The sequence below is a fragment of the Scardinius erythrophthalmus genome (genome assembly GCF_964197995.2).
Source record: "Scardinius erythrophthalmus genome assembly, chromosome: 16".
In the NCBI taxonomy this organism is placed as follows: domain Eukaryota; kingdom Metazoa; phylum Chordata; class Actinopteri; order Cypriniformes; family Leuciscidae; genus Scardinius; species Scardinius erythrophthalmus.
In genome coordinates this window covers 7,454,819-7,471,731 of record NC_138236.1, presented here as the reverse complement: position 1 = coordinate 7,471,731, position 16,913 = coordinate 7,454,819, and the positions used below count along the sequence as shown (strand labels likewise).

The following is a 16,913-nucleotide window of genomic DNA, read 5'->3' as shown; positions in this document are numbered from 1 at the left end:
TGGTAGTACCTGGTATTTATTTACTAGCTAATATAACCATTGATTAAGGACACATTACAACAGCAATAGACGTGAGATAATCCATCTACTTCCCCAAGCAAATAAACTGAACCCTGTGGTCAGCATTCACTATTGCCTTTAATTACACACAAACATGCCAGGGAATCCGCTTTATTAATTAATACAAGTTCAGTCTGTAGCACTGCAATAATGGCTTTGTAATGAAAAGATTGCTACTGCCTGGGAAAAGAGCTGTTTGCTTTACTGAAGTGCTTTCTTTACACTACTGAATCAAACCGCACCTGGCTGACCCTGCTGTGTCTCTGGAGGACTCTGTAGTGTGCAAGGAAAAGGCTCTTTGGCTGAGGGGGACAATGAGTACTGCTGCCCAATTTAACTCACATGCAAGTAGGTGTTGCAATTTTCAGCATTGCCACAAGGGGCGCTCTAGCGAACATTAGCATAAACTGTCTTCTACAGTCAGTTTTCTCTTTCAGGTCACCTATTGTCAGGGCTAAGCACCAGTTTGAAGACAATCAAGTCAATATGTTTATAGTTAGTTACCTGACTAATTATTAATAACAAATCCATTTGACATTTGAAGGTAAATCTTTTGCCCCCTTGAGTACTGAGGCTTGTAAGCAACACAAGAACAAATATTAAAGGTAGGGTAGGCAATTTTCGGAGCAGCTAGTAATAGCTAATTAGCATAACAAAAAATATTTCTGGAACAAATCGCCTACCCTGCTATCGATTATAAGCTCATATTAGAAATGTTTTAAATGTACAAATACCAGCTGGTATTTGATATATTTCTGTCATTATTGGATATTTAATTTTACAAAATTAAATGTACTATTTTTACCTCAAAATTTCTTTGCCATAATCAAACGCTGAATTAAATTTATCTGTACTGTAAATCAAATCTCAAAATATAACTTTTTTATACTTTACTATATTTTGTATACTGTATAATAATGTTGTTATGCCTTTACTTTTTATGTTTATTTCATTTCTTTATGGTGAAATAATATGGTATATAATATTGGTATATAATTTAATTGATAGGTTAGTTATCCATTATCAGACATAAAATAACTGTACATTTCAATGCATTCCTAACATTAAGTATGTTCAGTGATTCTAACATTATATTCATAATCTTGATTCATTACATTAGCATCTCGCAAAGCCTACAATGTGATACTCTAATAAGCATAAAAATAAACAGCAAACACACATACAGTATGGTCCATTTTACTTGTACTAAATAATTTTTTCAATACTTTAATAAATTGTAAGCATAGGCTCCCATTAACAAAATATTGCTTGCCTTGAATGAATTTTGTTACAGAGCTTCTTGAAATGCATTCTGGGATCGCCTTCTCCCTGAAGAGAAAAGAGTCTTAAATTCTGGATAAAACAAGGTCAGAAGCACGCCCACAATGTGTCTAGGTAGGCAGCTCACTGGATTTTGGAACAGGTCATTTCATTCCCAGTGCAGTACCCGTCTCAGACTGCAAGACAGATCACAGCTTTTATTTTCCCAGAGGAACGGTCTAAATAGATATGTGTGAAAAACGAAAGGGAAAGGAGCATCTCAGGCTGTCACTATGGAGACCAGGAGGCAGTGAGGTATACAGCGGCCACTTTTAAAGATGCTAAAGGTAAAGCCTTTTACTGCAAAATAGAAGTTCAACATCAAAACTTCTGTTGGCACTTCTGACAGTTACTTCACAGCACAGAGATGGTATGATACAGTATAACCACTAGGGCTGGACGATAAATATTCCATATATTTTCCATATAAAAATGAATTATTTGATCCCCTGCTTATTTTGTAAGTTTGCGCACTTAAAAAGAAGTGAAGGATCTATAATTTTTACGGTAGGTTTATTTTAACGGATAGAGACAGAATATCAACCAAAAAATCCAGAAAAAACACATTATATAAAGGTTATAAATTGATTTGGATTTCAGTAATTGAAATAAGTATTTGATCCCCAAGCAAAACATGCCTTAGTACTTGGTGGAGAAACCTTTGTTGGCAAGAAGAGGTAAGACGTTTCTTATAGTTGGTCACCAGGTTTGTACACATCTCACTCCTCTTTACAGATACTCTCAAAATCCTTAAAGGGGTTATGGGATGCAAAATTCACTTTTATATGGTGTTTGCATATAAATGTGTCTTTAGAGTGTGTGAACACAACCACCATATAATGAAAAATATCCATTCGCTCCTTTATTTTTTATTCAACACTCAATAATCAAGCCGTTTGGATTTTCTGAGCAATATGACATCATATTGCTCATGCTCCGCCCACGACCGCTGACGGACTGTCCCGTATTAGCATATTTCTGCCCTCAGCCATTTGTATACTGTCAGCCAAGGCAGCATTTTACGTGTCTTGTGTCGACATGCCCCACGGAAGAGAGGGGTGGGGTGAGCAGTTGCCCATTATCATTTAAAGAGACATGCACCGAAACGGGTCGCTGTGGACACAGCTGTTTTTGAGGAGGTAAAAAGGGTGTTGTTTTACACAACCATTGAGGAATTTTAACCAAAGTATGTTACAAACTTTACATGAAGACCCTAAAGAATCATACCAACTTGTGGAAAATGGGCATCTGATGACCCCTTTAAGGTTTCTTGGCTGTCGCTTGGCAACTCAAAGTTTCAGCTCCTTCCACAGATTTTTTAACAGAATTAAGGTCTGGAGACTGGCTAGGCCATCCCAAGGCCTTAATGGGCTTCTTCTTGAGCCGCTCCTTTGTTGCCATGGCAGTATGTTTTGGGTCATTGTCATGCTGGAAGACCCATCTACGACCCATCTTCAGTGTTCTGGCTGAGGGAAGGAGGTTCTCGTCCAAGATTTGATGGTACATGGTCCCGTCCATAGGCCCCTCAATACAGTGAATTCGTCCTGTACCCATACCAGAGAAACAGTCCAAAAGCATGATGTTTCTCACCTCCGTGCTTGACTGTAGGGATGGTGTTCTTGGGGTCATAGTCACCATTTCTCTCCCTCCAAACACGGCGAGTTGAGTTGATGCCAAAGAGCCCAATTTTGGTCTCATCTGACCACATAAATTTCTGCCAAGCCTTCTCTGAATCATTAGATGTTTATTGGCAAACTTCAGATGGGCTTGAACATGTGCCTTCGTGAGCAGGGGGACCTTGCGGGTGCTGCAGGATTTCAATCCATTGCGGCATAGTGTGTTACCAATGGTTTGCTTAGTGACTGTGGTCCCAACTGCCTTGAGATCATTAACAAGCTCCTCCCGTGTAGTTCTGGGCTGATCCCTCACCTTTCTCATGATCATCCTTACCCCATGAATCGAGATCTTGCATGGAGCTACAGACCGAGGGCGATTAATTTTTCATTTTGTATTTCTTCCATTTCCGAATAATCACACCAACAAAAGTCTCCTTCTCACCAAGCTTCTTGCTGGTGGTCTTGTAGCGCATTCCCTGACGTTTGGCAGCTCATTGGTATTGCCCATGGTGGTGGAGAAGTTGGAATGGAAGATACAGATTCTGTGGACAGGTGTCCACTGACATTAGGACATTAGGAGTACTTTCTTAAAGTGACAGGACTAATCTGTGTTCCACATGGACACATAAGCAATCTGTGGGACACAGAATTCTTGTTGGTTGGTAGGGGATCAAATACTTATTTCACTCGATTAAATGCTAATCAATTTACAACCTTTATATAATGTGTTTTTCTGGATTTTTGGTTGATATTCTGTCTCTATCCGTTAAATGATACAGTTAGAGTTGCGGGAACAGTGGGCAGATTTACTGCTCAGGGCAAACAAGGGACTCATGAAAAACTATCACAATACAAACAAACAAACAAACAAAAACAGTCATGGATCATTTTCTAGGTAATGGTACAGTCTTAAGGGCACACTATGCAAGATTTGTACCTTAATATAACAGCTTCAAAATCATTTCGATGGTAAACAAACTCTTAGTAGGGCGAATCACCCCGATAGAAAAGCAGGGGGGGACTCTAGGGTAGGCCTGTCGCGATAGTCGATAAGTCGATTAATCGCACGATAAAAAAAATGAGCTCGATAATTTTTCCGGCCGCGATAATTCCATTTGCATGCTTGTTTGTTTTCCTCGTCTGGATGACCACTCTCGCTCGGTTCTTTAGCGTGTAGGACGAGTGAACCCTCTTTGTTGTCAGTTGCATGGTCTTTGTGTGGGGAGGCGGCGCCGCGGCGCTTGTCAGTCACATGGTCTTTGGGAAAGCGCCGGCGGGACTGTTTGCGGCTACTGCCGGGAGAGAGAGAAGACGCTAGTTGTGAGTTGCGACAGCGAGCCCGGTCACATGAAAATGCGTATCTATACCACGAATGTTATTTCTCGTGCCATTTATACGCCAAAAATAGTTTTTGCGTGCATATGATACGCTCTTTATGGCGTGTATTACGCACGCACTCCTCACCCCTAATCCTAACCAAGTATTTTCAGTGCGTAGCATACACACGCAATAAGCGCGTCTCCGTCTTCCCGACAGTACACAATCACTTGACAAAGTAACAGGAGGACAAAGTAACAGGAGTAACAGTGCAAAATTGTGTGATATGGCTTGTTGAGGCTTTTTTAAATTTGTTTACAAAGGTCCTAACTGTCAGTTTTGCCTGTTATGGAATGTATCACTATTTAAGCCTAATGTCTAAAGCCTAATGTTTAGCCTAATATTTTTTGAAGTGCAATTTTGTTTACATCCATTTTATTTATTAACAGACATTTATTTTGTTAACAGACACTAAGAGTCCATTGCTTTCATTGTTTTTGGTTGTTTTGTTCATTTTTTTGGATATTTAAAATGTTTTCCGTTTTCAATGTTTAATATTCTTTAGAAATAAAAGTTTATAGATCGTTGAAAAGGTGTACCTGCATTATTATGCCATTATAATTATATTAAATGAAAATGGTCTCAGAACGACAATATTATCGTTTATCGCAATAATTTCTTGGACAATTTATCGTCCAGCAAAATTTGTTATCGTGACAGGCCTACTCTAGGGGTTTCTCAAACAGCGACTCTAGGGGTCGCTGTTTGAGAAAAATGGAAACTGCATAATGTGCCTTTAAGAATCAAGAGTATGTAAACTTTTAAACCGGTAATTTTTATAAATTCAGCTATTTTTTGTCTTGTGAACTATATGTAAACATCTTTTTATGTAAAATATCTTATTCAGGACAGTACTAAATAACAAATCACATGCATTTTTTACGATCCCTCTTATTTTATTATTTGACTACAACTATATACAGTAGTGGCTTAAAAGTGATGTCCCCGGCATAGGAAAATGAACATCTTTACTCTTATTCAAATATTAATCAAAATTTGTTAAAGATTTTGTAAGCATATTGTGTAGTTGTCCTTGGAGTCAATTATTTTGTTTGTGAAAATTCAATGAAACATGCCAAATTTTGCTGATTTAATTTGGCAAGGCTGTCATAAAAAGAAATATGAACATGCAAAAACAAGAGAGAACCAACGAAATATTCAATGTACACTTTTTCCTGTGAGCTTTGTTTTTCTATGCAATGTTTTTTGCACAGTAAAATAACCTGCGGCTGTAGTTTGCCTTTTCTTGCCAAATAATTTTGTCTCATAAATACTTTAACCATGTTTAGTGTTTTGTTCATCCCTTATATTTGTATCATAGTCATTAAATTGATAAGCTCTATCACCCAGTTCTATTCATCAAACCAGAATGTCTTATTTCTCAGGGCTTCTAAGAATGAGGGCAAGTCAACACAGTTCATGGCAGGTATTTGATTACAGAGGGTGTGTACGTAAATATCACGTCTGACAGTGAAAAACCACAGCCTTGAGTCATGAGATCTCAAAACCTATTCAAAAGCAAATTTACAGAAGTAAATCTATTTGCGTTGTATAAATATTTTATGTATCCATCTGTCCTTTGGTAACTAAAATTAGATCGACATTGGCATATTTGCCAATAATTAAAGTTGAAGCATGCAGTTTGCCAGGTAATTACCAAACAGAATTGCAAACACAATAACTTCAAATTTTCTTCTTCAGGAAGTGTGTTTTGATAGCATCAGAGAGCTACAATCTTTACATTTTTAAAGGAATCATCCTATGAATGTCTTCTAGTTGTATGCATATTAAACTGGGATACAAGGAAGTATTTTAACAATTACATTCAGCTTTAAAGATGAACATGTTGTTGACATTGAGTTAATTATCTAAAGTCAACAATTCCAGCTCCTGTTCGTCTCGACCGAACACATGGATACCTCGACTGCCTATTAGAGAGCTTTTCTGCAAGACTGGCATTCTTCCTATCTTCCTATCAGAGAAATGCTGACTATGACCCCAAGAAAAACAATGCATGTTTCCTGACTAACAATGAACAGCAGCATTTCGTTCTGTCACCTCATGATTTCACTGAGGCATTAGGGCCCTCTCACATGATTCCTGTAAACCAGAAAGCTTAAGATAACAAAAGCACACAGAGCTTCAATTCTGGAAAATTGTTCTAAAATTCCCAGAGAGCCTTCATTATGAACGCATGCCATGCTCAGGGCATTTCTGATTGTGTGAGAGTCCTTCAACAGCACAGGTTAAATGATAAGGCTTGTGTGGTGTGAAGAGGGAAATGTCACATACCGTGGTAACTTTCTCCAGGTCAGCTTCAGAGGAGGTGGGAGAGAGCGGGCTGCTGGGACTGAAGGAGGGAGAGCTGCCCGCACTGGACGCGTACTCCGGATCAGGAACATACAGAACCTGCAAACACAACCGCAGCGTAACGCTTTATAAACACCAGCCAGCAACTGCATGCATGGACGAACAATCAATACTCACATACAGGTCAACTTATGTAAATGAGGACATACTGTATCATAGACCTCTAGTGTTTTATAAGAAGACAATAACAATGACTAATGTACAACTAACCTGAAAATAAAACCGTTTGCATTTTTATACTTTATTTTTTTAAATGTATTACGGTTACATCCGAATAATTTTATGGATGGATGCTAAATATTGCTGGGTTTGTAAAATCTGAAGCTGAAAAAGAACAAATCTGTTCTGAATCTATCATATTAAATAAATGCATTAATGGCATCACTATGGAAGCTTGTTTCCGCCACAGAATAAAAAATAAAAAGGTAATTGCGACTTTTATCTCACAATTCAGACTTTTTTCTCTCTCACAATTGTGTGATATAAAGTCACAATTGCGAGTTATAAAGTCAGAATTGTGATATAAAGTCGCAATTATGTGTCCTAAAGTCAGAATTGCATAATATAAAGTAGCAATTGCGTGTTATAAAGTCTGAGATAAATAAAGTCTGACTTTTTTGCTTAATTGCTTAAAAAGTCCTTTTTTTTTGCTTAGAATTGGACTTTAGAACTCACAATTGCGAGTTTATATCTCAGAATTCTGAGAAAAGATGTCAGAATTGTGAGATATAAAAGTCGCAATTGTGTGATATGAACTCAGAATTGCATGTTTATTTCTCGCAATTCTGACTTTATTACACACAACTGCGAGTTGTTTTATTCTGTGGCGGAAACAAGCTTCCATACAACACAAACAGAGAACATTTTGAAATAAAATAAAAATTAAAACAATATTTATTTAATACATAAATTATAGAATATAAATAAATATAAGTATAAATTATTTAAAATATAATTACATTTTATATTATTAAGTTCTTTAAGTTCATCCCATCTTATGTGGTCTCTCTCCAGGTGCACCTCAGATCTCTATACCGAACAGGACTCCACTCGAGTTAGTTTGGGGACAGTAGAGTCAGAGTGGAGGGGCTGTTCAGCAGTCCGAAACACTGGGAGGATTACGCTAATGGAAGGAACCGCAGAGTTTGGTCACGTGATCCGTGCTGAGAGCCCTCCAGCTGTACTGTGTCAGGCGGCGGTCGCCTTCTCCAGCGCCTGACTCTATCTATTACCCTCTCATTACTGTGCCCAGCGCCACATGAATATCAACCATCCGGACTTCAGCTCTGCTTAACATGTGCTTGTGAGGAGATGATGAAGCAATACTAGAGCTGTTTAGCAAGAGATCTTTCATAACCACTCATGCACTGACTGGAAGAGAGAAGTCATTAATCACTCCATCTATCTGTGAGATATTATCTGGATAAATGTCATTTCGGCCAATAATTGATATGCTGTTGCGTTATATTAAACAGAGATTGATTCTTTGTCTAGCGCTTGGCAGAGATCTAATGGTAAGGGAGTGAAGCGTTGTAATGAGTGTCTGCAGACGAAACCCGCCATGAATTCAGTTAAGAGTGTACGATTTTTTGTGACTTTAAAGCCAATACGTAATGGCATTTACAACCTTTTTAACTTCTGTAACGTGACATTTCAGAGCAAACAAGATATTCAGTGAGTAAAAGCTAAAAGTTGGGTTTTAACTATAGGCATTACAACATTAGCTTAAAACAATTCCTTAAAGTAAAATAAAAACCCATTTTACTTCAGAAAAGCAGGTATTTACATATTTACGAGTGAAAGAGGATATTAAACGTGAAAATACATACCTGACCGGGGACCACATTTCTGGAGAAGAGTTTGTTGAGCTGAACAAGTTCATTGGGAGTGGTGTCAAACTTCAGCGAAATGCTGTTTAGAGTGTCCCGCAACTCCACCTGCACAACAAATGTACAAAAACACGTAAAACAAGGAAAAAGGAGAAGAGAAAACCATTTCATCCTTTTTAGGGTTCCTTTAGGTCTACTCAAGGTGGATGTCCTACACTACCATTCAAAAGTTTGGGGTTGGTATTGTGTCTTATGCTCACCAAGGCTGCATTTATTTGAATACAGTAAAAACAGTAATATTGTAAATTTGAATACAGTATATTTAAAAATTACTGTGATACAAAGCTACATTTTCAGCATCATTACTCCAGTCTTTAGTGTCACACGATCCTGCAGAAATCATTCTAAAATGCTGATTTGCTGCATTTATTATTATCAATTATAAACACTTGTGCTGCTTATTATTTTTGTTCAAACCATTTTTTTCAGGATTTTTTTGAGAAAGTTTAAAAGTACAGCGATTTGAGATAAAAATCTTTAAGTCTTTACCTTCACTTTTGATCAATTAAAGTAGTACTTCGCTTTCAAATGAAAATTAGCCTATGATTGACTCACCCTCAAGCCACCCCAGGTGTATATGACATTCTTCTTTCAGATGAATACAATCAGAGTTATATTAAAAAATATCCAAGCTTTATAATGGCAGTGGATTGCAACCAACAGATTGAAGCTCAAAAACATGTGTCATCCATCATAAATTAACTCCAAACTGAAGCAAAACGATGAGTTTGTGTAAGAAAATTATTCATATTTAAAAGTTTATAAAGAAAAATAACTAGCTTCCAGTGTTCGTTTGGAACATACAGATTCCACTTCAGTGTAAAGCGCAACTTTATGCGAGTAATGCGACGCACTGCTGATATTTACGCTACACCATGACGCACTACGCTATTTCTGACATCGTAAGTTTCGTAAATTGCGCATTAGGGGCAAGTAGATTGCGTATGGCCGGTTGGCCGGAAGCTAGAACGTTTTAAATATGAATATTTTTCTTACACAAATTCATCGTTTTGCTTCAGAAGGCCTGTATTAACCCCCTGGAGTTAGTTTATGATGGATGATGCATGTTTTTGAGCTTCAATCTGTTGGCTGAAATCCACTGCCATTATAAAGCTTGGGATGCCAGGATATTTTTTAAAATAACTCAGATTGTATTCGTCTGAAAGAAGATTTACACCTAGATCTGAAGATCTGATTTACACCTAATGGCTTGAGGGTGAGTAAATCATGGGATCATTTTCTTTTTTAAAGTGAACTAATCCTTTAAATGCGTCCTTGCTGAATTAAAGTATTAATTTCTTTCCTTCAAAACAAACAAACAAAAAAACATACTGACCCCAAACCTTTGAAAGGTAGTGTAAAACTGTTAGTCATTTCTAGTCCAATTTGATCCGATTCTGATCCAGTTTGTGCTACTCCACATTATGCGCATGTCCAACCATCAACTAGGTGTGAGAGATTTGTTGAATGACAATTTTTATAATTAGCCTTATTTTAAACACCTACTACTACTATAGAATGTTAGCCAGCAGTCCAATATCCAGTAAAATAATAATAAATACAAATAAATAAATAAAAATTGAGGTCAAAGTCAGTGAAAAGCAAGCAAAAAAGACAGAAAAAATGTTTGTGTTTGACATTGAAACAAAGTGAGAGGACAAAACCCTAGCAGCAAGGGAAATGTTGCATGGTGTGAACACATTCTTCCCCTTTTGCACATATTGTGTGGAACTATTCGCTGCATGATCAATTCTACAGAACACTGGCTTGCTAAATATCTCACTCGCCATATATCCAGATTACAGTCCTTTAAACATCTGAGTTTAAGACAGTCAGATTACCATTACATTGTTGATAATATCTTAATGTAAATTATTCTACATAGTTCTGAGACTGTCTGTTTGCTATAGTATATCAGGAGTTTCTCATGTGAGGAGGACAGTGAGATGAATGAGATCAAGGAGACACAACACAACACACTACAGAATGTGGCCTGCAGGGAAATGTATATTGAAGCTATACATTAAAAAAAGAAAAGCCATTCAGGTTTGGAACTTGAGGGTGAGTAAATAATGGCAGAATTTAATTTTTTGTCCACTTCCTAATAAACAAAGACCATGTTTGCCTCATATTAAATCACATGCCTCATTTTTTTCCAGCATCTTGCAGCATGAGTGCTGAGTTTTTGAGAAACCCCATCAAGTTAAAAGTAGTTCAACTTTGAAAAACATGCCTCAAGATCCTTTGAACGTGTTATATGTGCACAGGCCGCAAGAGGACAATCCAAAAATGCAAACAAAAACAAAAAACTAAACATAAATAAATAAACTTGCATTTTATAACCGAACTGGTTTACATCATCGCAGAGTTTCCCCCAACATCAAAAACGGCAAAAAGCGTCAGCATATCCAATGCCATTTCCACTCTGAATCAGACTTCTGTGAGTTGTTTTTCTTAGAGAATGAAAGAACCCCCCCACGAATTTGCACAGAAGTTTTCTGGTCGTCTCCAGATGGGAACGCCAGTAGTCGATATTCCCAATGCCCCCGCGCTAGCGGCGTCCTTTCCTCCCGTCTGTCTGGCACAGAACATTGATTCCCTGCGAGAGGCATTTGAGACCGGCTCTTCTGTGGGCTATTTATTTGTAGCTTCTGGATGCTTCATTTCAGAGCAAACACAACCTGCCTTCACTGGACACTAATGCCTCTGTTAGATGGCGAATTTATGATTTGCTCCGCAGTCTAGACGTGCTCTATCCTACGTGTTTTCTGTTCTCCTAATTCAATAGCAGGGAGTCCCGCTGAGGTCTGTCGTCCTCTTTCTAAAGGCAGCCGTGGATAAAAATATCACTTAATATCTAACGCGAGCAGTGCCAGCGGAGATGTCAACCATTGCCAGTCGCTTCTGTTCGGAAAAAAGACACATGCTGCAGTAAAAATCATCAAAACAGTCTAGACAAACTCAACATTTCCCAGGCATGGGCGACACAAGTTTCCTTCTGAGAGGCAGGAACTGTGAATGGATCAAATGAAAGTCAAATGCATTCTTGTTTAAAAAATGAGGATGCATTAAAGTTTGTATTCTTTATCTCTACAGCAGAATCAACAATAAAACTATTAACAATGTAAAGAAAGTATCTGCTAAGAGAGAAGATGTACAGCTATTTAAAACACCAGAACGAATCAGTCTTCCAGGTTCCTGACACATATGATTATCAAGGTTAATAATTCTTCTGGCAAGTAGTAGAATTCTTTACCATAACTATACGCTGTTTAACCACTTGGCACTTCAATAGAATCTGCAAGCAGAGGCACATTTTACAACGTCTTCAAACGCGACTCATGCATTCTGAATTTAGAGTCAAAGACCTCTTAGGTCATGAGGGTCAAGACTAGTAATGTCTAGGGTTGGTTCCAAACACCATGAGACAGAGTTCAGCTACTACACCACCCTACAGCTGGGAGCAGTTTCCACAAGTTCTCACACGTGTCTCATCGGCAGTCATGTTCAAGCCCAAACTCAAAACACATCATTTGTGTGTATTATTTAATTATTATAGTGATTTATTTTTACAGCATTATTTCTCTCCTAATTTCTGTCACTGATTTGTATATCTTCTATGGTAGCTCGGTTTACAACTGTTTAAAATGCCACAAACGGCTTTATAACAATAGATAACAGTTTCATATATCTATGTATGTATGTGTGTGTGTGTGTGTGTGTGTGTGTGTGTGTGTGTGTGTGTGTGTGTGTGTTTTATGTTTTTCTTTAAGTAAAAAGAATCTTTTTATTATTAATTATTTTCATGACAATTAAGGTCCCATCTGTCAGGCGCGAGTGCTGTAGAGACGTGCACGACGGAGTTTATAAAAAAAAAAAATCTTTATTCTAATTCCCAGACTAAACACAGGAGATCACTGGAGATTATAGTTAGTACAACCACTAAACATTGACGACACCAAACAAAGGAACTGAGAATACCAGAGGAACATAAATTACTTGATACACAACAGGAGTGAAAGACTAATTAACAAACGAGGAAAATAAAATCAGGCAGGAAAAACAGGAACTGAACATAGAGAACAAAACCAAAACAGGCAACATGTGTGACAGCATCTCCAGGTCATATACATATATTATATTAATAAGAAAAACAATAATATTAATTTATTTTGAATAAGAATAAGAATCTTTATTGTTATTGTATGCACACAGAAGTACACATCAACAAAATGGAGTTAGCAGCTCTAAAAAAGACGAATAAAACAATAAGTAATAATAAATAACTAGTAGAATAAAATTGATATAGAATTTTCAATATAATCTATATATAGGTTTCTCTATACAATGATTTTGTTTTTGCATTGGGCATTAATTTCATGACAATTAAGGACATATTTCCAGGTCATCGAATTTAAAAACAAACAAACAAATAAATAAATGAGAAAATATGATGATGTATAAATTCTATACAATTTGAATCATACGTTAATCTTTTTTTTGTGTGCATTTTGTTAATAATAATAATAAAAATAGTTACAATGTAAAACATTTGTATTGCGTTGTTTTCATTCTGCAAAATACAACTTTTTTATTTATTTTTGGGATAAAAAACAAACAACCCATACATGTTCTTGACTGGTTTTGTGAGATTCACAGAACACACAGCTCATCAAACTGGAAATGACGTTCCAGCAAATGGTGCAATCAGGCAGAATGTCAAATCAGACGAGCTCCATACTGCGTGGGACATCACGGCTGCCGTGGCATGAGGGTTGCCATAGTGACGCTGTCATTGCTACCCTCGTGGCACACGCTGGCTAACTGCGTCGATGATCACTTAAAGAACTCATTTTATCTCAGCAGTCTTGGCAAGACGTTGACGTTCTCCATTTTACAGGACGTACAAGAGACAGCGCTTACAAAAACACCACAGAAATATCACCCATGCGTTGTTGGGCACGGTAAACCCATGGTATTCCTTGAAAAACCTGGGAGTACTTTGTAAAAAACCATGGTACATGATATGATAATCATTCAGTACTACAGTAAATATCAATGAACCATCTGAAACCATTGTACCTCCACAGTACTTTTGTACCAGCTCGAGCTGTATTTAATATTCCAACATGTCTGTTCTGGAAAAGGTCAGCAGGAGGTCAAGGGGCAACTGGTGAGCCTGGCAACACACACTCACTGCATGAAGCTCTTCACATTCACCCTAAAACTATTTAAAACAGTTCAGGCCTGTGATAAAATTCCAAAGGAGCTTCATGTTTAGTCGGAATTGTATTTTTAAGAGTGATTGTTGTGATTGGCTGATGTTAAATGCAAATCAATGCAATTATAAATATGCACAGAATGTCTATTGATTTTGTGCACAGTATGCATCATGCATAATGAGACTATAAGCTTTAATCACTAGCTACAAGACGTCAGTGCACTTACAACTACTCCAGCCGACTCAGACTATTGTAGGAATCAACAGACTCAGGAGCATCAAAGCAGATGCTGAATCCACAGTGTTTCTCTCCGATGAGATCTCAGTGTCTCTCGCCCTTTCCAGTCCAACTGATTTAATTGGCCACAGACCAGCCAATAGTCAGGGCTCACTGACCTGCGGTGTGTTATTAGTGACTGAGCAGATGGGCTACAATAGTTTAGCTCTCCTTCAAACCCTCTTGAGGTCAAAACTGCTTCTTGAGAAAACAGCAATGCAGACATTCACCTGTAACAGGAGGCAAGACTTTCACAATTATGAAAACAGTTTCACTGAAGATCTTGCAGAAGTTGTAAATGTCATCATTTCAAAATATGTTTTTTTTTTTTTTTTTACAGTTTTTTTCCCATACAATGAAAGTCAAGCGGGTCCAAAACACCACTAGACCACAATGAATTTTATAGTATGGGCATGTTAACCCCCACCAACAACCACATGACACGCTGTTTATGAACGGTGACAAATTCCCCGCAGTTGTCTTGCACACTTTTCATGCTCTGCGGAGGAAAACAAAGGCCCTGTCAATCACTTTTCGGCCGACAGAGACAGATCTTCAGTGTGTGTGTGGGGAGACTGGTGTCAGACACCTGCTCAGATCCGAGGGGAGAAAAGAACCGTCTGGAAACAGAACTGTGACAGCAGCAGCAACGCTGGCACTGATGAGCAGAGCACATCAACTACACCAGCATCTGATTCCACGGCTGCCTGATGCCAGTTGATGCCCAACTAAATCTGATGCCCATTTCCCACTCGTAGGGTGCCATGCCTAACCAGTCAGTCTAAAACTAACTTATAATATTTCAATTTCACATATGTGAATGAATTGCTCAGAATTATTATTATTGTAATTTGTTTAAACAATGCTTGCTGCATCAAAAGCAACTCACCAAATGAAAAAGATGGGTCACAATGGTTGACTAGTCTAAAATAAAATATTAGACAACGTTTTTATCATTTATAATAATAATAAATGTTTCTTAAGCAGCAAATCAGCATTTTAGAATGATTTCTGAAGGATCATGTGACACTGAAGACTGGAGTAATGATGCTGAAAATTCAGCTTTGCCAACATAGGAATAAAATAAATAAACCAAACACACTTACTGACCCTTTTTGAATGGTAGTGTATATTTAAATGATATCAAATAAAATGTAATATTTCACATTATAATTATATATTTAAATATATTAGATAAAATATATTAAAAATACACTTAATTAAATGATTTTGGATTAGGGATAGCTTCACTATTCTACTCGTCATCCAACTACCACTAACTAAATCGAATATCAAGGTTAATTGACTTAAATTAACTTGACTTTTTCTCATATATTTAGTTTTCAATAGCATGCTGACAATGTGCTGCGCTTTATTCAGGTAACCCTGACTAGTTGACTATACACGTCCTTCCTTTGGATGTTAAAATGTGTTTTCAAAACTTGTAAACAAAGACAGTAATCTAGTCAGTCCATCCAAATCAGTGGAAACGTGGGCTGTTACTGATAGACGTTATCAGATTCCCCGGCCGAGCACCATTTTTGGTGGAAAAGGGGTATGATTCCGATCTTCTGGCTAAATGACAGCTGTAGCTGCCAGCAGTTTCTTCTCCTCGGTCTCTCCACTTCCAGGCAGAACTCCAGAGCTCGGCTCAACCCACACGCTCCTCTGTTACTAGGGAGAGAGACGAGAAGCGCTCTGCCCGCAGCTGGAATTTGAGGGTCATTTCAAGAACACAACAAGCTGTTAAGATAGACAATCGAAGCTCACACAATCTCTCTCACACAGCACACACACACACACACACACGCACGCGCCAAATCAATAGAAATGCAAACGCAGAAAGGAAGGTCATTCACCAATACACTGCTGGAATGCATGTTGAGGACATTCACATGCAGACCGGTGAAAATAAACAGGCTGATGTAAACATTCGCACGGCTTCACACAGCCTCTCCATACTAAACACTGATGAAAACGCGCTCGGTCTCAAATCATCCCTGTGGACACGCACACAGTCCTCGAGCAAACTCTCACAGAAATCTCACAGGTACATGTGGGAAAAATCCTCAGAGTAAACAGAGCTGGGACGAGCTCAGCGAGATACGACCCTACAAAACACAAAGCACATGCACAGAAATAACGAGGAAAGGGGTTGATGCTCTCACTTACGGAATACTCCATGGTGCCCTTCGGTCTCTGGAACGACATCCGCCTTCCATCCTTCTTCTCCGGCGTCTTCTTCTGCCCGGTATCTGAAAGCAAGCGAGGGAAGGTTCTCATTATGTTCATGTTCCGCTCTCCCCTCAGCTTGACACAAGCTGCCGAGCTCTCAGCCTCGACCGACGGCTCATCCGTCAACAGCAAGTGTGATCGAGCGATTCTGGTGAGCCAGAGAACGCAGCGTTTCTCTCTCTCTCTCTCTCTGTCTACCCCTCCTTTCCCCGCTGTCTCTTTCTCTCTTATTTCTCGCTCAGCACAATGACAGCCGATGTGTCTTCACCTTGCAATGCCTCCTGCTGCTGCAAACACCGTAACAGACAGAGACCACCCTGACCTCTATGAGAGAGAGAAAGAGACAGAGATGTCTCCTGACACATTTGTGTTGTGCTGTGATTCTGTGTGTCTTTGAAGCGAATTTGAAATCTTACGTAAAGCTAATAGAGATATGTTACGTATCGCACTGATTGAATTTAATTCAATCCTGACATTAGTTAAGCTGGGATTTCAAATGGCACACTCTACAAATATGGTGAAACTTTTAGAGGAATAGTTGTGAGAAC

At 38.2% G+C, this 16,913-nt stretch overlaps 1 protein-coding gene across 3 annotated transcripts in view; it reads right to left on the bottom strand.

The window, feature by feature from the left end:
- LOC308704542 (oxidation resistance protein 1-like) overlaps positions 1 to 16,913 on the bottom strand; it is a 73,788-nt gene that overhangs the window by 40,501 nt on the left and 16,374 nt on the right. For all 3 annotated transcript variants that reach the window (XM_081388930.1, XM_081388929.1, XM_081388931.1), the window contains exons 2-4: positions 16,303 to 16,385; positions 8,573 to 8,680; positions 6,666 to 6,782 (exon numbers count right to left, since the gene is read on the bottom strand). In XM_081388930.1, coding sequence (XP_081245056.1) covers positions 6,666 to 6,782; positions 8,573 to 8,680; positions 16,303 to 16,385 — 308 coding nt within the window. The remainder of the gene's footprint in view (positions 1 to 6,665; positions 6,783 to 8,572; positions 8,681 to 16,302; positions 16,386 to 16,913) is intronic.